Source organism: Eucyclogobius newberryi, unplaced genomic scaffold (assembly GCF_026437365.1).
Source record: "Eucyclogobius newberryi isolate DKJ021-1_F unplaced genomic scaffold, fEucNew1.0.hap1 SCAF_18, whole genome shotgun sequence".
NCBI classification, from domain to species: domain Eukaryota; kingdom Metazoa; phylum Chordata; class Actinopteri; order Gobiiformes; family Gobiidae; genus Eucyclogobius; species Eucyclogobius newberryi.
In genome coordinates, this window is record NW_027315812.1 from 27,889,650 (window position 1) to 27,913,713 (window position 24,064).

Here is a 24,064-nt window from a genome sequence, read left to right on the forward strand (position 1 = left end):
GCATCACGCAAAATCAAGCAAGGACCTTTTGCAACTTTTTCAAGTCCACAGCCTTTTAGACCAGCCACATCGGTGGAGCAGCACGACGGCCTTTTCACTTGGGAACGCCTCAGAGCCAAGGAGAACGCAGATCCAGAACCTGATCCAGTCCTTCTTTGGCCAGACAACGTCAGAGCCGAGCTCCAGAGCAGCCCTGCCCTGGCAAGCGTGTGGACTGAGCTGCAAGCGTGACCCCTGAGTGAAGCCTGGAAGCGACACGAACGACACGTAGGCTCTTGGACTCCACACAGGCCCGTCTCCTCAGGATCACAGCTTCTGGTTCCGTTCGTATGAATGCACTTCACAGGCTGGCTGAATTTCATCTTAGAATTAACTCTAACACACACCTAGATAGATCTAGAACAATGTCACGGTTACGTTCTCAAACCTTTAGATCAACGAGCAAATTAATTTCTAATTAATTAATTAATCTAGATATCTGATTATAGAGTTGTTAAAATTGCCGATTATCCGGCTGGTTCCCCATTCTTCTCTTAAAAATATGATTCAGACCTACCCACACTTATGCAGTGTGTCATGTTTGAATTCTTAAACAATTCTTTAATCGACATCAACCTTGAATGCCCCCCCTCCTCCACAAGTGGGTGGACATTCATAACCTTACAGTACTTGTACTAGTATGTAACCCTACAAATGCATTAAAGACAGGTTGAGTTTATTTCAATCTGCAATTAAGCCTTGTGTTTGATAGTAGTTCTTGTTCAAGTGTCTTCAACTTAATTTAGCCAAGTAGCTTGTGTTATGCTGTTATAACATTATGCAAATATGGCATGGGTTTAGGTAAGGACTCATTAGGTCCGGACCTGAACCTAAACCTGTGGATTCGAATCCGGACCTGAACCTGAACGTGGGTTTAGGTATGCATCCCCAGCAGCAATAGCCTCTTGTGTGAAGACGGCAACTGTTAAAAACGTCACCACGGCATGGCGGGTTTAATGGGAATAGACAGTACAAGCAGATTTACGACTTTATACACATACATATAATACTGGGTATTTTACTAGGTCTTGACCAGGGATATTGCCAGATAAAAAAATGCAGGGAATTCAGTTACTGCTTTATTCACACATGTCCCTGCTCTGGCAAAATAAAAGGTAAATAAATCCCTGTTTCAGTGTAAATGTGTGTTCACAGCACATATAAATAGTTGAGTTTAGAAACAAATTTGAAATTTGCCTCCTGACATACTGTATAAAGCCATAATGACATGGCCCTTATCCTACCTCAAAGATGATAAGATAAGATGAGATAAGATAAACCTTTATTATCCACACAAGGGGAAATTTCGTTGTTACAACGCAGTAGAAACAGGAGGAAAGGACAGATTATAGGAAGTTTCAAATACACTCTTAATAGAACTCAACAAAAAACTCTTATTAACAAAACTCCTCTCCTATCTTAATAGGGAATGGAGGGGGGGAAATAAAATAAAATAGATAATAAAAATACAAAGTAAAGTCAGTAAAAATCAGATAATAATAATAAAATAATGATAATAGAATAAAATAAAAATAATATAAAAATAAAGTAAAAATAACTAGCACAAGACTAGGTAATACTATTAGCAGGTAAGTAAACCATATAAAAAAACAAAATAGAACACTCTTATTTACAGGTATTGCACATGGTTGATTCAGTATTGCACATGAATATGATGGTATTGCACATGGTTACATCAATATTGCACATGTTCAGGGCTAGCGGTGTTTGTTGTAGAGTCTGACAGCAGCAGGAAGGAAAGATCTGCGAACCCTTTCCTTCACACAGCGAGGGTGGATCAGTCTCTCACTGAAGCTGCTCTCCAGAGCGGACAGAGTGTTCTGCAAGGGGGTGAGACTCATGGTCCAGCATAGATGTAAATTTAGCCAGGACCCTTCTGTCCCCCACCTCCTGCACCGAGTCCAGAGCACAGCCCAGGACGGAGCTGGACTTCTTGATGACTTTGTCCAGCTTCTTCCTCTCCCTCTTTGTGATGCTGCTGCTCCAGCAGGCCACACCGTACAGGAGGGCTGATGCCACCACAGAGTCGTAGAAGGTCTTCAGGAGTGGCTCTGTCACTCCAAAAGACCCGAGTCTCCTCAGGAGGTAGAGCCGACTCTGGCTCTTCCTGTACTTCTCTGTCTTCTGTGTTATGAGTCCAGTTCAGTTTGTGGTTCAGATGAACACCCAGGTACTTGTATGAGTCCACTCTCTCAATGTCCCGTCCCTGGATGTTCACTGGTGAGGGGGCAGTGGGGTGGCGTCTGCGGAAGTCCACCACCATCTCCTTGGTCTTTCTCGCGTTGATGAGGAGGTGGTTCCGCTGACACCAGTCCACAAAGTCCTGCGCCAGTCCTCTGTACTCCGCATCATTGTCGTCCGTGATGAGTCCGATGATGGCAGAGTCGTCAGAGAACTTCTGCAGGACACAGCTGCCCGTGTCGTGTCTGAGGTCTGCAGTGTAGAGGGTGAAGAGAAAGGGCGCGAGGACAGTGCCCTGGGGCGCCCCCACACTGAAGGTCCGAGTGTCAGACACACAGTCCCGGGCTCTCACAAACTGGGGTCGCTCTGTGAGGTAGTCCAGGATCCACTCTGCCAGGTCATACTCCACACCAGCCGTCTCCAGCTTGTCCCTCAGGAGCAGCGGCTGGATTGTGTTGAAGGCACTGGAGAGATCAAAGAACAGGATCCTCACAGTGCTGCCAGGCTTTTCCAGGTGAGAGAGAGAGCGGTGCAGCAGGGAGATGACGGCATCCTCCACTCCAATGCCAGACCGGTATGCGAACTGCAGCGGGTCCATGGCTGAGCTCACGGTGGAGCGGAGGTGGTCCAGGACCAGCCGCTCCAGTGTCTTCATCAGGTGGGACGTGAGAGCCACCGGCCTGAAGATGTTGAGGTCTTTGGCGCGTGGTGTCTTGGGCACAGGTACCAGACAGGAGGTCTTCCAGACCTGTGGTACAACCCTCAGCTTCAGGCTCATGTTGAAGACATGCTCCATAACTCCACACAGTTCATCTGCACAGGACTTAAGGAGCCTGGGGCTGATGCCGTCAGATCCTGCTGCCTTCCTCACTGATAGTCCATATCATCCAGAGAACCTTCTGGTGGTTTACAGAGCCTCTAAAAGCACAGCATGAGGTAGAGCGTTTATCTACAAAGCTTCTGTGTTATGAAATCATCTCCTTGTCCTGTTAAAGAGGCCAACACAGTCTCTTCATTTAAGAAAACATTCCACTTTGGAACAAACATTAAAACAACGTTTCTCAGCTATGCTGCCTTAGGAACAACTATGCTGGGGCAAGTGTGGCAGCTTGAGTACTATCCTCTAGCTCTACCTACTTGCCTATTAAATTTGATTTTGTATTTGTTGTAGCTCATGTATTAAAAAAGGGTTTACTGGAATTAGCCAGCAATAGCTTAAAGTACTTTCAATATTATTTTATTTTGTTATATTGCTAAAGAAAAATGTGTTATCACAATGTGTTATTGTGACAGGTCTAGAGCAAACAAACAATGTGCTACAACAACAGTCTGACCTGCAGCAGCTCCTCGTTGTTAGCCGTCATGGTATAGTATTTCTCTTGCTTTGCCGAGGGCATGGACAGAACAACCTCCTCTGCCACTCTCCTCTCCCTCCGGATGTTTTCCTCGATGGCCCGGATGGCCTCCTCCCTCCTGTGCAGAGACCACGCAACAGTATGGTTAACATTAAACGATAATAACAGAAAGTACAGTGATTGTTATAATATTGAGGACTTTGACCATATCAAATATAGGTAAATCAAGATTTATTCTAGTTAGGCGTATATATATCAACATTGCGATGATCTTTTTTTTTTTTTACGAGTGCCACAACATTTTTGTTGCTTATTTCAAGTCACTGTTTTGATCATTAAATTAAGCGTAATTCATAAATTGAGGTTATAACTGCACATAATAACAACAATAAAACAAATTATTATCATTATCATTATCTCATTTTACATCATTATTAGGCCCGAGCGCCACAAGCTGGCGAGAGGCCTATTAATCTCGTAAGGCCGTGCGAAGACCGGCTGCGAAAGTGCGCATGTAGTGCGCACGAAATCGAGCGCGAAGCGCTCGCCCACTTCCATACACTCACTAACGCACTCCTTCACTCATGCACGCCCCGTGCATACTAATTAGTAGTAGGAAAATGGAACATTAGCGTTGTAAACGGACGAAGCCCGTGCAAAAGTGCGCACTAAATGAGCACTTTACATTGGGATGAATATAAATATATAATTATAAAGCACTCATTTGCGCTAAGTAGCTCACGAATACGTTCCCCATCTCTTGCATGTTCCGCGCATATAAGCATGTAATGCAAAAATTGAACATTATTACTGTATAGAGGGCCAAAAACACAAAGTGGGCGGAGCCCACTCAAAATTAACGAAAGTACCCGTCAGTGACCAGGGACCCACACCATGAGGTAGGAAAGCGCGAGCGCTTTCCGAAAATGTATAGTTTATGATATTTGAAAAATGGGAAACATTGTTTTCGCATCGGAATATCTTTCTTTCTTTCTTTCTTTCTTTCTTTCTTTCTTTCTTTCTTTCTTTCTTTCTTTCTTTCTTTCTTTCTTTCTTTCTTTCTTTCTTTCTTTCTTTCTTTCTTTCTTTCTTTCTTTCTTTCTTTCTTTCTTTCTTTCTTTCCTTCCTTCCTTCCTTCCTTCCTTCCTTCCTTCCTTCTTCTTCTTCTTCTTCTTCTTCTTCTTCTTCTTCTTCTTCTTCTTCTTCTTCTTCTTCTTCTTCTTCTTCTTCTTCTTCTTCTTCTTCTTCTTCTTCTTCTTCTTCTTCTTCTTCTTCTTCTTCTTCTTCTTCTTCTTCTTCTTCTTCTTCTTCTTCTTCTTCTTCTTCTTCTTCTTCTTCTTCTTCTTCTTCTTCTTCTTCTTCTTCTTCGGGACCAACCCCCCTATTTTTCACCCAGTGAACATTGACGAAAAGTCACAAAAATTTGCACACCTCTAAAAATCGTGCCTCTCTACATTCTGGCTATTTCCCTTTTCTAAATAAAAAAAAATTGGCGCGTCAGCGCCCCCAAATGTACCAAAAATGCATTGAGATAGGAAATGACCCAAAAAAAATCTGATCGTAGAATCATGAAATTTGGCGCAGAGGTAGATGGTGACAAGAGAAGTAAAAAATATTATTACGGCAACGCCGTCCACCCAACCAAATGTCGGCCATATTGGTTAAAAAATGGCTAAGCATGACTCGGGAGTTTTTCCAAATGTCGTACTTTTACAAACTCCTCCCAGAGCGTTGGCTCTAAAAAGCTGAAATTTTGTGAAAATGGTACTGAGGAGTGGGACATCAAAAGTTATTCAAATTACACTGATACCTGTCACGGTCTCTGAGCGGCGAAGCCGCAAACTTTAGTTAGAATTTCAGAAATCTCCAAAATTTAACATTTCTGCCGTTCCACTTGAAGTGAAATGAATTAATTTGGCGCCACAGCGCCCCCTACAGATTTTATATGGAGGTTAAATGTTTAGTTTTGCGAAATTATATGAAATTTGACACACAACTCAATTTAAGCATCCCCATCAAAAAAGTCAATGAGACCCATGTCATAATTGTTATGGCTTTGCCGTAGCGATGACCAAAACCTCCCATGTTATTCCAATGGGGAAATTGCAAGAACATGTACACACTTTAAACTTTTACAAACTCCTCCCAGGGCCTTAGCCCTATTAACCTGAAATTTGGTGAGACTCATCTTCAGGGGTGGAACATCAAAAGGTATCCACATTTTTATTCAAAAAGTCACGGTCTCTGTGCGGCAAAGCCGCACATTTTGCCAAGAATTCAAAATAAAATTGCTTTTTGATGGTAAAACAAAGGGGAGAAGATGTGACAGCGTCACAGATTCAGCAGTAGGCGTAATAAAAGGACCATTGGGGCGCGTTAGCGCCCCCTCCTCTTGCGGCGTAGGCGTGGCAAGGGCCGATCATTGCCGCTTGCGGCTTTAATTATTATTATTATTATTAATATGCATACTTTTTTTGCCATAGTTAATTCTCAAATGTTGTGGATCTGGAGAAGGCTTTTGACCGTGTCCCTCGGGGTGTCCTTTGGGGGGTGCTCCGGGAGTACGGGGTCCGGGGCCCTTTGCTCAGGGCTGTCCGGTCCCTGTATGACCGGAGCAGGAGCTGTGTTCGCATTGCCGGCAGTAAGTCAGACCTGTTCCCAGTGCATGTTGGACTCCGCCAGGGCTGCCCTGTGTCACCGGTTCTGTTCATAATTTTTATGGACAGAATTTCTAGGCGCAGTCAGGGGTCGGAGGGTGTCCGGTTTGGGGACCACAGGATCTCATCTCTGCTGTTTGCAGACGATGTTGTCCTGATGGCTCCATCAAACCCGGACCTGCAACATGCACTGGGACGGTTTGCAGCCGAGTGTGAAGCGGCTGGGATGAGAATCAGCACCTCCAAATCCGAGGCCATGGTTCTCGACCGGAAAAAGGTGGCTTGCCCTCTCCAGGTGGGTGGGGTGTCCTTGCCCCAAGTGGAGGAGTTCAAGTATCTCGGGGTCTTGTTCACGAGTGAGGGAAGGATGGAGCGTGAGATCGACAGGCGGATCGGTGCAGCGGCTGCAGTGATGCAGTCGCTGCATCGGACCGTTGTGGTAAAGAGGGAGCTGAGCCGAAAGGCAAAGCTCTCTATTTACCGGTCGGTCTACGTTCCTACCCTCACCTATGGTCATGAGCTTTGGGTAGTGACCGAAAGAACAAGATCGCGGATACAAGCGGTCGAAATGAGTTTCCTCCGCCGGGTGGCTGGGCGCTCCCTTAGAGATAAGGTGAGGAGCTCGGCCACACGGGGGGAGCTCGGAGTAGAGCCGCTGCTCCTCCACGTCGAGAGGAGCCAGCTGAGGTGGCTCGGGCATCTGTTCCGGATGCCTCCTGGGCGCCTCCCTCGGGAGGTGTTTCAGGCATGTCCCACCGGGAAGAGGCCCCGGGGAAGACCCAGGACACGCTGGAGAGACTATGTCTCTCGGCTGGCCTGGGAACGCCTCGGGATCCCCCCGGAGGAGTTAGAGGAAGTGTCTGGGGAGAAGGAAGTCTGGGAGTCCCTGCTCAGACTGCTGCCCCCGCGACCCGGCCCCGGATAAAGCGGCAGAAGATGGATGGATGGATGGATGTTATAAGACGCTCAGGTCAAACACAATATACAAACATCACAGAAATAAGAAACATATCAAAAGATAAAATGGAAAACAAATGGGTTCATGCCAAAAACATAAACTGAACCCAAAACCTGATCATATAAATGATGAAGTCCCCCTCACTTAATCAATTTTGGAATAAGGCTGTAACATAATAAAATGCGGAAAATGTGAAAATTATGTATTATGTAATTATATAAAATTATGTATCTTAAATTTGAGTGGGGCTCTAACTTTATGCCAATTTTCATCAATTTACACATGTTTAGCTTTTCACAATTCCAATTTATTTGGTGGAGAAAATAGTGAAAATAATAATCTTTGATTTTTTTTATCTCTCAATTGATGAGTTAGAATTATGCTACTTTGTCAGAGTGTTCCCCAATACAAACGATTCTTTCTGTGAATATTTTTACAAGTCCACGTCAAGCCAATTTAATTGGATTCATTTAAAAAAAATTGCATTTTAAGGGGCGCATTAAAGTTGTGATTTTGTTGACAATTCACCACTGGCATGCCCACCCGTCCATTTAAGATCTAAATTATAATGTTATTGCAACACACACTGGGTTTGACTTTTGGACCACCAGCCAAATTTTCCACATTTTAAAGGTGCCATAACATGCTTTTTTCACGTTTCGTAGTCTATCCTAAGTGTATAATTGATAATAATAAGGGTTGTGCAACACCCTTAACATAATAGTTAAGAAATATCACCCATACCTTGGACCCCCTCACCAACCCGGAAATGCAGACGGCTTGGTTTGATATTCGCCCCCACGAAGAGCGATCTGGCTCCCCCGCCCAACCCGTGACGTAGTCTCAGAGCGCGTGTGTGCCCCGCCCACCCGTGACGTAGTGTGTGCCCCACAGCTGTGTGCTGTAAGCTCCGCGGTGCGCTGCTCCGCGCGAGTGAGTGAGAAAGAGTCTACTTTGAGACTTAAATAAAACTGGTGTTTAATTCTACAGCGTGCGCAGAACAGATGGGGGGAGGGGGGATGGTGACGCGTGCCTGTGGTTATGACGCGGTCTTGCACCCACCGCCCGTCAGTTTGGAGATTTGCGGAAAGGAGATAGTCTGTACTAAAGCTAAAAACTGCGGGAATCAATCAAAAAAACACTCTGAGTACATAGAAGCACAAATAGCAATGTAAGAAGGTTAAAAGCTCTGAAAAGTCGATTTTTTATGTTATGGGACCTTTATTGTGGACCAGCCGGATAAAATACACTAGAATACACGAAAAATGTGTCCCCCAGACCCCCTGTTTAATCATTTAAACTACTAATGTGGATGTACACCCTTAACACCCACAAATACATTTGTAACAACATCTCTGAGAGGTTGTTACAACATCATCCTCTCCTTGAACAGACACCTTAACGTGGTGGAGGGGTTTGAGTGCCCGAATGATCCCGGGAGCTATGTTGTCGGGGGCTTCAAGCCCCTGGTAGGGTCTCCCAAGGCAAACAGGTCCTAGGTGACATGTCAGACAAAGATCGGTTCAGAAGCCCTTTATGATGAGTTCACAAACAAGGCAGATTACGTCGCCCGGATCGGCGTCACCGGGGCCCCATCCTGGAGCCAGGCCTGGGATGGGTGCTCGATGGCGAGCGCCTGGTGGCCGGGTCTTACCCCACGGGGCCCGGCCGGGCACAGCACAAAGGAGCAACGTGGGGCCGCCTTCCCGTGGGCCCACCACCCGCAGGAGTATCCATAAGGGGCCGGTGCAGAGATCTGGGCGGCAGTCGACGGCAGGGGCCTCGGCGACCAGATCTCCAGACACAGAGACTAACTCTGGGGACATGGAATGTCACCTCGCTGGGGGGGAAAGAGCCTGAGCTTGTGCGGGAGGTTGAGCGATACCGACTAGATATAGTCGGCCTCACCTCCACGCACAGTTTGGGCTCTGGAACCCATCTCCTCGAGAGGGGCTGGACGCTCCACTTCTCTGGTGTTGCCCGCGGGGAGAGGCGGCGGGCTGGTGTGGGCTTGCTTATAGCCCCTCAGCTCAGCCGCCACGTGTTGGAGTTCACCCCAGTGAACGAGAGGGTCGCGTCCTTCCGCCTTCGGGTGGGGGACAGGTCTCTCACTGTTGTGGCGGCCTACGGGCCGAACAGCAGTGCAGAGTACCCGGCCTTCTTGGAGTCCTTGGGAGGAGTACTGGACAGTGCACCGACCGGGTTCTCCGTTGTTCTACTGGGGGACTTCAACGCCCACGTGGGCAATGACAGTGACACCTGGGGAGGGGTGATCGGCAAGAACGGCTTCCCCGATCTGAACCCGAGCGGTGTTCGGTTATTGGACTTCTGTGCAAGCCACGGATTGTCCATAACGAACACCATGTTCAAGCACAAGGGTGTCCATCAGTGCACATGGCACCAGGACACCCTAGGCCGGAGGTCAATGATCGACTTTGTTGTCGTGTCATCTGACCTCCGGCCGCGTGTCTTGGACACTCAGGTGAAGAGAGGGGCAGAGTTGTCAACCGATCACCACCTGGTGGTGAGTTGGATTCGCTGGCGGAGGAGGAAGCCGGACAGACTTGGCAGGCCCAAGCGCATTGTGAGGGTCTGTTGGGAACGTCTTTTGGAGCCCTCTGTCAGTAGGGTACTCAACTCGCACCTCCAGGAGAGCTTCTCCCATGTCCCGGGGGAGGTTGGGGACATTGAGTCCGAGTGGACCATGTTCTCCACCTCCATTGTTGATGCGGCTGCTTGGAGCTGTGGTCGCAAGGTCTCCGGTGCCTGTCGTGGCGGCAACCCCCGAGGGATGCCATCAGACTGAAGAAGGAGGCCTATCAGGCCACTCTGGCTTGTGGGTCTCCGGAGGTCATCGACGGGTATCGGCAGGCCAAGCGAGTCGCGGCTCGTGCTGTCGCAGAGGCAAAAACCCGGCCCTGGGAGGAGTTCGGGGAGGCCATGGAGGAGGACTATCGGTCGGCACCAAAGAAATTCTGGCAAACCGTCCGGCGCCTCAGGAGGGGAAAGCAGTGCCTCACCAACACCGTTTACGGTGCGGGTGGAGGCCTGCTGACCTCGACTGGGGAGGTCGTCGGACGGTGGAAGGAATACTTTGAGGATCTCCTTAATCTCTCAGTCACGTCCTCCGAAGAGGAAGTAGAGACCGGGGACTCAGAGGCTGGCTCATCCATCACCCAAGCTGAAGTTACTGAGGTTGTTCGCAAACTCCTCGGTGGCAGGGCTCCGGGGGTCGACGAGATCCGCCCTGAGTACCCTGGATGTTGTAGGACTGTCTTGGTTGACACGTCTCTGCAACATCGCGTGGCGGTCGGGGACCGTGCCTCTGGACTGGCAGACCGGGGTGGTGGTCCCTCTGTTCAAGAAGGGGGACCGGAGGGTGTGTTCCAACTACAGAGGGATCACACTCCTCAGCCTCCCGGGTAAGGTCTATTCCAAGGTACTGGAGAGGAGAATCCGACCGATAGTCGAACCTCGGATTCAGGAGGAGCAGAGTGGTTTTCGTCCCGGTCGTGGAACACTGGACCAGCTCTATACCCTCCATCGGGTGCTCGAGGGTTCATGGGAGTTTGCCCAACCAGTCCACATGTGCTTTGTGGATCTGGAGAAGGCTTTCGACCGTGTCCCTCGAGGTGTCCTTTGGGGGGTGCTCCGGGAGTACGGGGTCCGGGGCCCTTTGCTCAGGGCTGTCCGGTCCCTGTATGACCGGAGCAGGAGCTGTGTTCGCACTGAATCCTCTTCAGCTCTCGCCTCACCTGTGCTGCTGAGACAGTCAGTGGTTGGCAGGGGGACTGTGTGCTGGGGGGGATCGGTGAGTCCAGGTGAAGTGGGGAGCTGATGGTCCGTAGCAGAGGTGTGAAGGGGAACGGGGGGGGGGCATTGTCCGGCTGTGGAAGAGAGGGCATGCAGCTGTGCAGGGGGAGGGGTGGGTGATTGATCAAATCTCAAGAAGTGAGTGTTTAAATCGTTCACCCACTGTAGGTCTCCCTCTGTCTGGGCAGGGGGGGTTTGAAGCCTGAAATGGTTTTCAGGCTCCTCCACACTCCCTGAATGTTCTTCTGCTGCAGCTGCTCCTCCATCCTCCTCTTGTAGCCGGCTTCAGCCTGCCTGATCTTCCTCCTCAGCTCTTTCTGCACAGTCCTCAGCTCCTCCTTGTTCCCTGACCTGAAGGCTCTCTTCTTCTCCTTCAGCAGAGCCTTCAGTTCACGGTTAATCCACGGCTTGTTGTTTGGAAAACACTGCACCGTCCGGGAGAGAACAATGTTCTCAAAACAAAAGTTTATGTAGTCCGTGATGCACTCTGTGATGGTGTTGATGTCCTCCCCATGGTTGTAAAGCTCGGTCCAGATAGTGGTGCTGAAGCAGTCCCTCAGAGCCTCCTCGCTCTCAGCAGACCACATCCTCACCACACGGGGAACTACAGGCTGCCTGCGCACAATAGGTTCATACACAGGCCGCAGATGTACAAGATTGTGGTCCGAGCTGCCCAGGGGAGGGAGGGGGGAGGAGGAATAAGCCTCCTTGGTGTTGGCAAAGAATAAATCCAATGTTTTATTGTCTCTGGTGGGACAGGTAACATACTGGGTGTATGTTGGCAGGACAGAAGAGGGAGAAGCGTGGTTAAAGTCACCAGAGATGAGGAAGAGAGCCTGCGGGTGTTTGTTTTGCAGTCTGCTTGTGATGGAGAACAATGCTTCACAGGCATTGTCAGCGTTAGCAGACGGGGCTACGTACACTGCTATTACAATAACATGTGAGAACTCCCGGGGCAGATAATATGGCCTCATGCTAACGGCTAACAGTTCAATATCTCTGTTCTCAGACTGTGACGTGGTTTGATCGACACCATCTCTCATGGACAAATAAGTTACTGAGTTACTATAACCAAGAAATTAAACAAAATAATGACCATTGTAGCCCTCTGACTGAGATGTCGGTGTAATCCCTCATTCGTCCAGGAGTGTTCCATTGTAGAAAACGACCTGAAGGTTCAATTATACATTTTGAATACCTGAAGAGGTAGACGCCCAGGGCATTCAGGTGCTAATCAGGCACTCAAGGAGGAGAGAAAGTAAGCCAGGTTACAATAGGAGGCTGATAGCCCATTAAAGGGCTGATAGTAAACAAAGAGGCTAGTTTGATAGTAAACAAAGAGGGTTAGTTTCTAGCGAACAAAAAAAAACACCCTTTATCAGGAGGTCCCATCCGGTGGGCAGGGCCTACTCAGAGTAGGATAAATATCTGAGTGGCCAGACATTACTTTGGATTACTTATTGTCCCACAATTGGTGGTTTTCTGATGCGCTAAATGGTCTAGTCCTAATCACCTTATTGTCAAATAGGAAAAAGGGTGCAGAGCGGAATATGGTGAATACTGTCTTGAATTGGAAAGGAAGGTAGGAGGGTCTGACTTGCAAGCTCACCATGGCTATGCCCAACCAAAACTGTTAGAGATGTCAAAAGATGATGATGTGTGACTTTTTAATTACTGGGTTTGACCCAATATGTCCGACTTCCTGTGGCATATAGGGTGAGGTCATAAAATCATCCAATTATTCCAAGATTTAGCTGTGCATGTTGAGTCCAGTCAAAGCTCCCATTGCAGCCATGTAAATCAATTTTTGAGGGGGTGCTAAGGAGCTGTCTTTGCTCAGGGCTTACTGAAATCTAATTGATATAATTTACTTGCCTATTTGTTACTACTTGATTTTTTTTTTTCCCCACAGTTACAATAGGGTCTTGCATCAGCGTAAAGCGGACATGTCGCTGACTGGCCCATCTTGCACTATCCTGCTCGGGCCCTAAAAAGAGGCAGAAGGTAAGAGAAGATGCAATTATTTCAAGGGAAGTTTTAACAAGTGAGATTTTAGGGAGTTTTTGTGAGTGGTCTCTGATGTGTTTGGGCAGAGAGTTCCAGAGGGTGGGGTCTTCAGTTCAGTCCTTTGTAGCTATTAGCTACAAATTATGCAAATTATACAATGTTAATGTCAACTTTATTTCTAAAGCACATTTACAACAACATCAGCTGTGCTCAAGTGCTTCACATAATATGACATGACAATCTGGCTTTCTGATTGAGCAAGTTGATATCTTAGGCTGTGATTGGTGGATTAGCACGGACATTCTTAAGGCACAGTAAATGTTTAGCTGTTTAGAGTGAGTGTTCCTGTTTTACACAAGGCCAAAGTTCATTTACAGCTCCTTTAGACACAGACCACAGAACTTTCATATGCTGCTTTCTGAACTGTCAAATGGTAAGAAAACTACATTTTACACTAACAGGAGCTTCATTCTCTGGTATAGTATTTCTAACAAATTCTTATTCTAAACCAACCAATGGAAATGTTATACAATCTTAGTATTTGTGTATGTTAAACCACAATGTTGCATTAGCCTTGATTGTAAGATTAGGAAAATCTTTTTTGGACATATTTGTAAAAATACATTACCATTTGACTATAATATATATATATATATATATATATATATATATATATATATATTATATTTTATATATATGCATGATATTGCTCTCAATGTTTTTCCATTGAGCTTCATAAATCTGGGTCACACCAGTACAGAAACACAGAAATATATACAGAAATGAAGTATTTTTTCAGACAAGGTAAAGCCACCTCCTTATCCAAGATTGTTGATAAATCATTATGGACTACACATAAATATTCCCCTTAACATGGAGACACATTCAGTCATTAACAGGACTGTTCCAAAGCGTTCTAAAGTGATGATACTGTTGTCTGTAGGGAAAAGGCCAGTGGAAACGTCGCTTTAGAGCACCCTTCATCTGAAAATTTGCCATTGCATTAACCAAAGACTAAACATGATCTGTGTTGTAATAATATCCATTATACCTTTTGTTTGACTTCTGAAAACTTCTGAAACCATCTTTTCAGATGTGGATCATGGAATGGGCTAGTCACGATCTCCTCTGGGTCCTCCTAACTGTTGGAATTGTGTCTAGTCGTCTAGATGCAAACACACCTGAGAAGGTGGGAACCGAGTAATCAATATTTAAAATATTGCTTATTAAACAGTTTTTACAATTTTTTCTTACTCCCCATAGGTCCTCAATCTGACCAACAGGCAGCTCCAAACCATCCCTCGTCATCAAGCAAACTCCACAGTCACTACCCTGGTTCTGAATGGAAACCAGATAGCTCTGAATGAGTCAGACCGCGTAGCCCTTGCTAGCTACAGTGGGCTATCTCGACTCTACCTGGATTACAATGTAGTGACGGATATAAAGCCCAAGTACTTCACAGATGTACCAGGACTCAAAGTGCTGGCTCTGTCTGGGAACAATATCAGCACGTAAACACAAACATTTGATCATAAAGACTTTCTTATTTGTCTTTATTTATTTATTTATATATATATATATATATATATATATATATATATATATATATATATATATATATATGGTATATATATGGTATATTTATGGTTATTTGGTTTGGTTGCAGACTGGTTCCAGAGGTCTTCTGTGGTCTGGAGGACTTAACTCAACTAGACTTATCCAATAACTCACTCACCAGTTTCCCAGGATGGCTGCTGAGCACGCTCAAGAATCTACAGGTTAGAGCTGCATAAAGTGTACGGATTTTATTTTTTAACCTTTATTTACCTTTATCCAACCGCATGTGACTATATACAAGGATTTCAAATGTCAAAATCATTGTCAAAATGCATGCTGTATTTTTGTACAGGTTCTAAATGTAGACGGAAACCCCTGGAACTGTTCTTGTGACCTGCTGCACAACTTAACAGAACCCCAGAACGAAACACTTGGCTTTGGTAAGAATATACACTGAACAACAAAAATATGAAGGCAACACTTTTTTTGCTCCCATTTTTAATGAGCTGAACTCAAAGATGTGAAACTTTTTTATATACACAAATTAGAAATTTGTCAAATCTGTTTTACTGAGAAATTAACCCCGATTTCCCTTAAAAAAAGTATCACACTCAAAACTTCTATAAAAACATCATAGATTAATGAGTCGGTGTAATCCCTCATTCGTCCAGGAGAGTTCCATTGTAGAAAAAGATTCAGTTGCCGTCATCTGGACACAGTTTTCAGAAAACGTATTTCACGAAAACATCTATAAAACAGTTTTTTATAAGATTCAAATGATGGTCGGATTTAGACTTTTTAGTTCAGATTGCATTACTCTGTCTTTTATTTTATATTATCAAATTTATATTATTATTATTATTATTATTATTATTATTATTATTATTATTATTATTATTATTATTATTATTATTATTATTATAATAATAATAAGTGGTACCAGAAATTTGAACAATTGAAAGACGGCTCAGTAGCGCCACCTCAAAAATCAATTAATATGGAGCCAATGGGAGCTCCATGCCAAAAAAAGTTGCAGTAAAAATATGATGGTTCCTCCAAAAATTTGTTAATGTGAGGTTAATGTGAGGTCAATGTGAGGTAATTATTTTGGTCTTGGTAAGCTTGTTTACATTTTTTGTAAATCTTGCGTATCTCCTGCATGCCATGTCCTACTTTACGGCATGAATACACGGTGAGGAAAATAAGTATTTGAACACCCCACAATTTTGCAAATTCTCCCACTTAGAAATGATGGGTCTGAAATTTTCCTTGTAGGTGCATGTCTATTTATTAGTATGTTATTGCTGTAATTAAGTATTTGAACACCTGAGAAAATCTGTGTTAAAGGCGGTATGGACGATTTTTAGGCGATTTGAGAACGCAGGCGGAAGTGCGCATGCGCACTCCCCCGTGCGGACCGATACAACACACACGTGCGTTTGTTTATTAGCGCAACGGAGCGCATCGCATCGCTCGTCTCCCGTAGATTTCTGTCCACATTTCTGTCAGCTCAAACTGTCTTCCTCCGTCTTCATTTTGCCCCGTACACTGAGGGAACTATATTATGATAGATCCGTGTGCTTAGGCACGCGGAAACGTGGGGACGAGCCTGACGCGGCTGCAGGTGAGCAGTAGGTGCGTTTTATGATTGATACGTGGCAGGACAAATGATTTATCCACGCCACGAAGAAATGTGATGAAAAAAATTGCTGATAAAAATCGTCCATACCACCTTTAATATTTGGTACAGAAGCCTTTGTTTCAAATTGCAGAGGTCAAATGATTCTTGTAGTTCTTGACCAGGTTTGCACACACTGCAGCATGGATTTTGGCCCACTCCTCCATGCAGATCTTCTCTAGATCTGTCACGTTTCGGGACGTTCGCTGAGCAACACAGAGTGGCAGCTCCCTCCAAAGATTTTCTCTTGTATTTTGGTCTGTAGACTTGCTAGGCCACTCCAGAACCTTGATATGCTTCTTATGGAGCCACTCCTTGGTTATCCTGGCTGTGTGCTTCGGGTCATTGTCATGTCGGAAGACCCAGCCACGATCCATCTTCAATGCTCTGACTGAGGGAAGGAGGTTGTTATCCCCTGTGCAGAAAAGCACCCCAAAGCATGATGTTTCCACCCGCATGCTTCACAGTAGGAATGGTGTTCTTGGGATGGTACTTATCCTTCTTCCTCCAAACACAGCAAGTGGAATTTATACCACAATTTTCTATTTTGGTCTCATCTAACCACATGACTTTCTCCAATGACTTCTCTGGATCCTCCAGATGGTCATACTTGGGTGTATGTGTGCGTGTATATATATAGAATTTTAAAAACTACATCTATGTACGACAATATACGGTTGTGTTGTGATGAGGGTAATTGTAGTGATTCTAATAGTACTGTAGTATTATTCTAACATGACAAACTGCGTGTGTGTGGGTATGTTTAGTAGAGTTTATTAGTTCTGTGGGGCACCATCCTGTTTTGGCAGTTTGATTGTTACAAAAGTATCATCGACATAGCGGAGCCACAGTTTTGGGGCTATGCCTGAGAATGAGGACAGTGCCTTCTTCTCAAAGTGCTCCATGTACAGGTTGGCCACTATGGGAGAGACGGGCGAGCCCATGGCACAGCCATGAATCTGTCTGTAAAATTGTCCCCGACGGGGACAATCAAGAACCAAGAGCTGGAAGCCTTCTCTGATCACATCAATGCTGTGGACCCACATATTAGGTTTACAAGAGAAGACGCTAAGGAGAATCGCTTGGCCTTTCTTGATTGTTCCACGATCAGAGGAGAGGACGGGAAACTCCAAATAGAAGTATATAGGAAACCTACACACACGGACCAGTATCTGCTCTTTGGTTCCAACCACCCACTACAGCACAAGCTGGGTGTGATCAGAACCTTACAACACAGAGCTCAAGGTGTGCCCACCAGCTCAGAGGGCAAGAAGAAAGAGGAAAAACATGTCCAAAATGCCCTCTCAGCCTGTGGTTACCCCGCTTGGGCTCTCAACAGAGTGAAGAGAACCAAGAAGCAGGACAAAAGGGAAACTGAACAGAGAAGGAAGGGTGTTTCTATCCCTTATGTGTCTGGCCTGTCGGAAAAACTGCAGAGAATTTTTAGACAACACGAAGTCCCTGTTTATTTTAAACCAGGAAACACTTTAAGACAAAAACTGGTTCACCCTAAGGACAAGTTGCCGACTCAAAAACAGAGCAATGTAGTTTATTCGTTCCAATGCAGTGACGAAAGCTGTAAAGAACGTTACATAGGAGAGACGAAACAGCCTCTACACAAGAGGCTTTATCAGCACAGAAGAAATACAAGTTCAGGACCACAGAGCGCCGTGCATATCCATCTTGAAGCCTCTAATCACTCGTTTGAAGACGGTGAGGTGAAGGTTTTAAGCAGGGAGAAAAGATGGTTTGAAAGAGGAGTCAAGGAAGCTATTTTTGTTAAAAAAGAAAGACCTTCTTTAAACAGAAATGGAGGGCTAAGGTTTAATCTTCCTGTTATTTATAATGGGTTACTGAACCCCTGGAAAGGTAGAGGACCAGGACCAGGACATTTAGATGCTAATCAGGTACTCAGGGTGGTTGAGCCAGGGTCTCACAAAGACAAAGAGGATTCTAATAGCCCATTAAGATTCTGAATAGGCTAGCTCGGTAGATACAAGGGGGGAGTTTCTGTTGAAACAAACAACTCTTTCTACTTCAGGAAGGCTCCTCCCAATGGGCGGGTCTTACCACAGAACAGTATTAATATCGGAGTTCTCGATCTAAATTCTTTTATTGACAATGACTCTTGGATGAGAGTCGAAACGTCTATTTTTTCAAACTGAGTCCAGATGACTACAACTGAAGCTTTTTCTACTAAAGATTTGGTTTATGACGATTTATTGACCAAATAGTTAAACAAGAAAATGATTAATAAGGAATATGCAAACGAGTCGATAACGGATGGAGACCCTAGAAATATTTTTTTGAGTTCTATCTAGTTGTGTGTTCATCAGCCAAATTGAAATGCATCCACAGGCTTGTGTGTCCATGTTCAGAAGCTGATGCCTCCAGAGTTCTCATGACCCCTCCAGGGGTCACGCTGGTAGAGCCAGGGGCAGCTCGGTCCTCATGCTGGCTTTGACAAGTCAGGCTGAAGAAGAGCTGCTCAGGTCCACTTGATCTGCGTTTTCCTTGGCTCTGAGTTGTTCCTCAGATAACAAAAATCTGTTGCACTGATTCACAGAAGAGGCCAAGAGGCCAAGTTTTGTTGTAGACTTGAAAAGTTGCAAAAAGGTCCTTTGCTTGAATTTTGCATGTTGCAGTTCAAATCGCGTCCAAAGACGGGTACAGAATTCTTATATGAGAGAATAAAGTTATCTTTCGCAGGCGTGTCTCTGGAATGTCTTTGTTCCCAATGATACTTTAGCATTGCTAGGCCAGAGGTGAGCCCTTCTCCCGAGATCAGACACTTGATAGTGTGTGTCAGGCGAGAGAGATGGGTCTGGAATATGTCCAGTGCAGCAATTGTTTGAACATTGAGCCACATAGTTACAAAGGTAAAATTGTTAACAAGACAAGTCATAAAACTGTTAAATGAACATGACGAACACAATAACCTTATGTCCAATACTTTTATCGTGTGGAGAATGTCTGCGATCCGATGATTATTTACTAAAACAGCATAGTCTTTTTAGTGTTTTAGCTTTTGTCTTGGGGGAGAAAATGGCTCAGTAAGTTCAATTTACTCCAAAAGCAGTCATTTGATGGAAACGTTTATTCCAACTTTAAAAGAGTGAAGCCTCTGATCTGTGTGTAGACGTCATAAATCTCCAGGTGGGTTTGTACCATGGTACAACCTTACGTCACACATTCCTGTCATCATGGCAACCCCTGCAGGTCACTACATAATAATAATAACAACACACTTTTATTCTGTTTGAATGCATACACACACATGCACACACAAACAAAGATACATGCACAGACACGTACACACACCCACACCCACAAATGTACACACATGAGCAAACCCACACAATCGCCTTCCTCTGAAGTTTCTAGACTTCTGTCCCTCTGTCTGAAGCTGTGTTCAACTGCATCCAGTTTACATTCAAAATCTATGTGGGCGTCAAGTGTTTTTTCGGCGCGCTTTGAGTGTTTTTTGCAGAGCGCTTTAAGTGTTTTTGCGGCGCAAATCCTGCGTTTTGAGCCCCAGGGGCATTTGAGCATCGGTCGCTACGCATAACAATATAGATACCAACAATTTATATTCGCGCATGCATGCAGTTTAAATGAACGTGATTTGAGGCAGAAATGCAGACAAAAGTCATCCAGTGTTCAACTGTACTTGTTCTTTCTGGTTCTTTGCAGCTTACAATGCCACGTGTGGCTCTCCACAAAACCTGCTGGGGCTCACCCTAACTGAAGCTAAAGCCAAGTGTTCACTTGCTCCAACCAGACCAAAAATAACCACCATTCTGATGCCTCCATTGACCACCCAGCTCAACCACAGCCTGGGGAAAGGTAAACAACATGCTTTCAAATGCTTCACTGACATCATATAATTTGGAATTCATCATGTTACAGTTAATATTGATAGATAAATAAAAACGCATATCAATCAAGTGATATCTCAAAAAAAGATTGAATAATTTTGTTGGGTTGGACTTGCGGTAAACATTCAGTTTGAAAAAAAATAAGGAAAAAAAAGCTGAAAATGACAATTAGTGCGTGTCAATGTTAGGCTCCATGTGCAGTCGGCTCCATGCATACCAGTTTGAATCCTGGCTTTGACAAATTAGAATCCATGTCCTCCCTTCTCTCATCCACATTTCTAGCTAAAACGAAATTACAAGAAGTGAAACTGCGGTCTAAAAGGTAATCCCATCAATAACATTCCATTCAAAATGCAAGGACAATTTACACACACACCATATTGTGGTTCTGATGGATATATATACATATATTTAGAATAACCTCTGCATGCCATATATTTTACAATCATTTTTACATTCATTTCGAGTCACGTCTTATGCTACAGCTGAATATATTGTACAATAGGCTGTTGTTTTATTTACTAAAACTGAGTTGCCTTCTTACTTAGTCATCTCTTTTTTGTTGATCATCAGAGCACATTCTCATTCAGTGTTTGCATTTTTTTAATGAACAAGCGTCTGCAGAAGAAGCAATAGGCCTACATTTTTGGACAACCAGACGGCGCGATAGTGTCAATACAGTGTCAGCACAGTATCGGAAATGTGTAACACCCATCTTCTACTCATAACTAGTTTCAATACCTTTAATACAAGGCCGTGGCTGGAGAGCCGCGGCGCGGTCAAATGGCCGCGCAGTTTCAGGAACCGCGGCACTTCCCTTATAGGCTCATGGCTAACCCTAACCCTAACTCTAACCCTAACCTTAACCCGGCGCGGTCTAAAACGGCGCTAAAACGCGGTCAAATAGCACCGCAGTTTCAGGAGCCGCGGCGCGCGGCCGGCACAAAATAACATGGCAGTTTCGGCCGCGCACCGCGGCTCTGTAGACACTCCCTTAATACAAAACTCATTGCTATTGGTATTGTTTCAATATCATGATCAGTGGTGTGCAGGCAATCAAGGCAATAAAATTGGCCAATAAAATCTAAAATTACTGTGTGTCACAAGTCTATATTTTAGAACAGTTCATATATAGTTGTGACTCACAACTATATATGAATTGTTCTAAAATATATCCAAATACGCTTGTTTTCCCCACACGTCTGCAGCTGAAGCCTGGCTGAAGTCACGATGTCTTTTAGTGGCCCAGTACACAGAAGCACGATTCTTAATTTGCTGCAGCAGCTCAGTCTGTGGCCGTGTTCAGAGGCCGGTTCATGCTCCGCTCTCTAACACGAGCTTTTAGAACCAGAGCAGACAGAAGCTTCTTTTAGAGGTCTGTACACGCACACTAAGGACAACTGTACAGCCTCAAACCCAAACCACCATTTAACAACATAAAGCGCTAATTCGTTTAATGAATTGGTCAGTGAAGTGAAGTGGCTTTGTGGTGATTAGTGATGGGTGATACGATGGTATAATGATCAATAGTGTACAGTGACTTTTATGGATGGGCAAGCAGACCTGGAGTGCATGCTACTGATCATTATACCATCGTATCACCCATCACTAATCACCAAAAAGCCACTCACTCTCTGAGCGCTAGTTTTACCCCTTCACTTGACCCTCTCTCTATCCTTTGTCAAGGCGAACCCACCACGCAGGGGAACTCATGGAAGTTCACCATTAGCGTAGCAGCCTTGGGCCTCACCACTGCGGTGCTCATCCTGTTTGCCATCAAGGGCCCGTCCTGGTACAGACTCTTCCATAACTACCGGCACCGCAGACTGCAGGACGACACCACCAGTGGGACTACAGTGTTCCACCAGACGCCCAGGCACCAGCAGACCTACACCTTCCAGGAGGAGGGTGGGCACAGGAGGAGAGCCCAGGGTGACGAGGTGGAAGATGAAGACGGATACTTTGAAGACCCGTACATCAGGAGGGAGGAGTAGAAAGCCAACAAGGAATAGCTAGTTGGTTGTTAAAACTGTGCAACACTTACTGGACTTCATTTGGTCTCTCTCTGATTGTGTATTTAAGATTGTTATGCAGAATTAGATTATCAAGTATAAGGCCAATAGATTAAGGCAGTGCTGCCAAACCTTTTTTCTCCCAGTGACCCATATTTTACCTGTGGATACAATGAGGACCTAAACATCCTTCTCCTAATGGCAATGCTACTGTCTTATAAGAAAAATATAATTATGTTATGGTTAGTTCCAGATGTTATAGAACAGTAATGATCATAAAATACAGAAGTGATTAACATGCCATTCCTGTATTGTACCCTTTTCAAGAAACCCCTCAAGCCTGTTCAGAGGCTTTGGACACAAATTTGGTTCCCGACCCCAAGGCTGAACAAGACCGTTTTGCGGAATGCTCTCTCATTCCCCATTTCAAGCTATTCATGGGTAGAACTCCCTAACTAGCATTCTGCATTCCAAAGCCCTAAATGTAACCAAATTAAGTGTTCCAAAACCTATCCCTACCCTAACCCTAATTATGAAATAATATGTTGCCAAAAATAAACATTTACTAACAATATGCAAACAAATTTAGGCACTAAGCTCCGTCCCCCCCAAAAGAAATGTAGAAGAAGGATTCCTTCCTTATTAGAAGGGCAAAGGCCCTACTTTGTCATAGCAATAGCTGAATTCAAATCCAAATATTTGATCTTTTGAATGGGGAAAAGTACTTACAAAATCCTTCAAAATCAGGAATTCCTGAAACCCATGACCAGAAGTTGGTAGTGCTCAGATACATTTACTTGAGTAACTTTTTCAAGAAATTGTACTTCTTAGAGTAAGTGTTTGACACTTTGACATAAAGGCGCAATGGATGATTTTTCGGCGATTTGAGAACGCAGGCGGAAGTGCACATGCCACTCCCCCGTGCGGACTGATACAACACACACGTGTGTTTGTTTATTAGCGCGACGGATCGCATCGCATCTCTCGTCTGCCGTAGATTTCTGTCCACTTCTGCGTCAGCTCGAACTGTCTTTCTCCGTCTTCATTTTGTCCCGTACACCGAGGGAACTATATTATGATAGATCAATGCGCTTAGACACGCGGAAATGTGGGGAAGAGCCGCACGCGGCTGCAGGTGAGCGGTAGGTCCGTTTTATGATTGATACGTGGCAGGACTAATCGGCAGTCCACGCCACGTGGAAATAAGACTCAGATTTGGGCCAAAAAAATTGTCCATTCAAGCTTTAATGCAATAATGCAAAATCAAGTTGGAATGGAACGGTTTCCTCATCATTAGTTGACTTGAAGTTGTATTTTGTTTGATTCCTGCATGTTTGAGTAATCCTGTATTGTACTGCATAAAATCCTGTTTTCTCCTACCTAATAGGCCTGCCCACATCCCTGTACTTAAGTTGGGAGTATTTGAAAAATGAAGAGTCCTAAAATGTCACATTAGCAAACGTTCTGTTTATCAGTTCTGCAGTTTTGAACAGGAAGTCAATGGACCTGTTCCTACTAAGATGCTTTAGATCAGGGGTGCCCACACTTTTTCAGTGTGCAAGCTACTTTTAGATTCGGCAAAGCCCGAAGATCTACCTATGGATTTATATTACTTTTTGATTTTTATAAACAGCTATACAAACACAGTTTAGTGCCTAATATTATTTTATTATGTATAGATGTGCAATATAAAGCAGGGAAGACCAAATCTGTTAATTAACTTGACTAGACCCATTAATACAGATGACTATTTTGAAAATAAAATAATAACTAAACTAAATATTGGAAGGTTGAACTTATAATCACCTCACTTGAAGCTCTTTTTAACTATAATATTAGTTATTATAATAAGACAAGCTCCATGGTAATGCTGAGGAGAGGCTTGAGACGTAGAAAAAGTCAGCTTTC

The 24,064-nt window shown here is 44.6% G+C and overlaps 2 protein-coding genes across 2 annotated transcripts in view; one reads left to right on the forward strand and one right to left on the reverse strand.

The window, feature by feature from the left end:
* The window catches only part of ift74 (intraflagellar transport 74), a 58,937-nt gene that overhangs the window by 26,887 nt on the left and 7,986 nt on the right, over positions 1-24,064 (reverse strand). Inside the window, exon 8 of the mRNA XM_072451200.1 lies at positions 3,576-3,714. Within this exon, the coding sequence (XP_072307301.1) occupies positions 3,576-3,714 (139 nt within the window). The remainder of the gene's footprint in view (positions 1-3,575; positions 3,715-24,064) is intronic.
* Positions 13,384-22,413, forward strand: LOC140364263 (leucine-rich repeat-containing protein 19-like). Its single transcript, XM_072450357.1, has 7 exons — positions 13,384-13,464; positions 14,125-14,220; positions 14,295-14,542; positions 14,698-14,809; positions 14,941-15,028; positions 19,960-20,112; positions 21,831-22,413. Exons 1-7 carry the CDS (start codon positions 13,462-13,464, stop codon positions 22,136-22,138), a joined length of 1,008 nt encoding a protein of 335 aa, XP_072306458.1. The 5' UTR covers positions 13,384-13,461; the 3' UTR covers positions 22,139-22,413.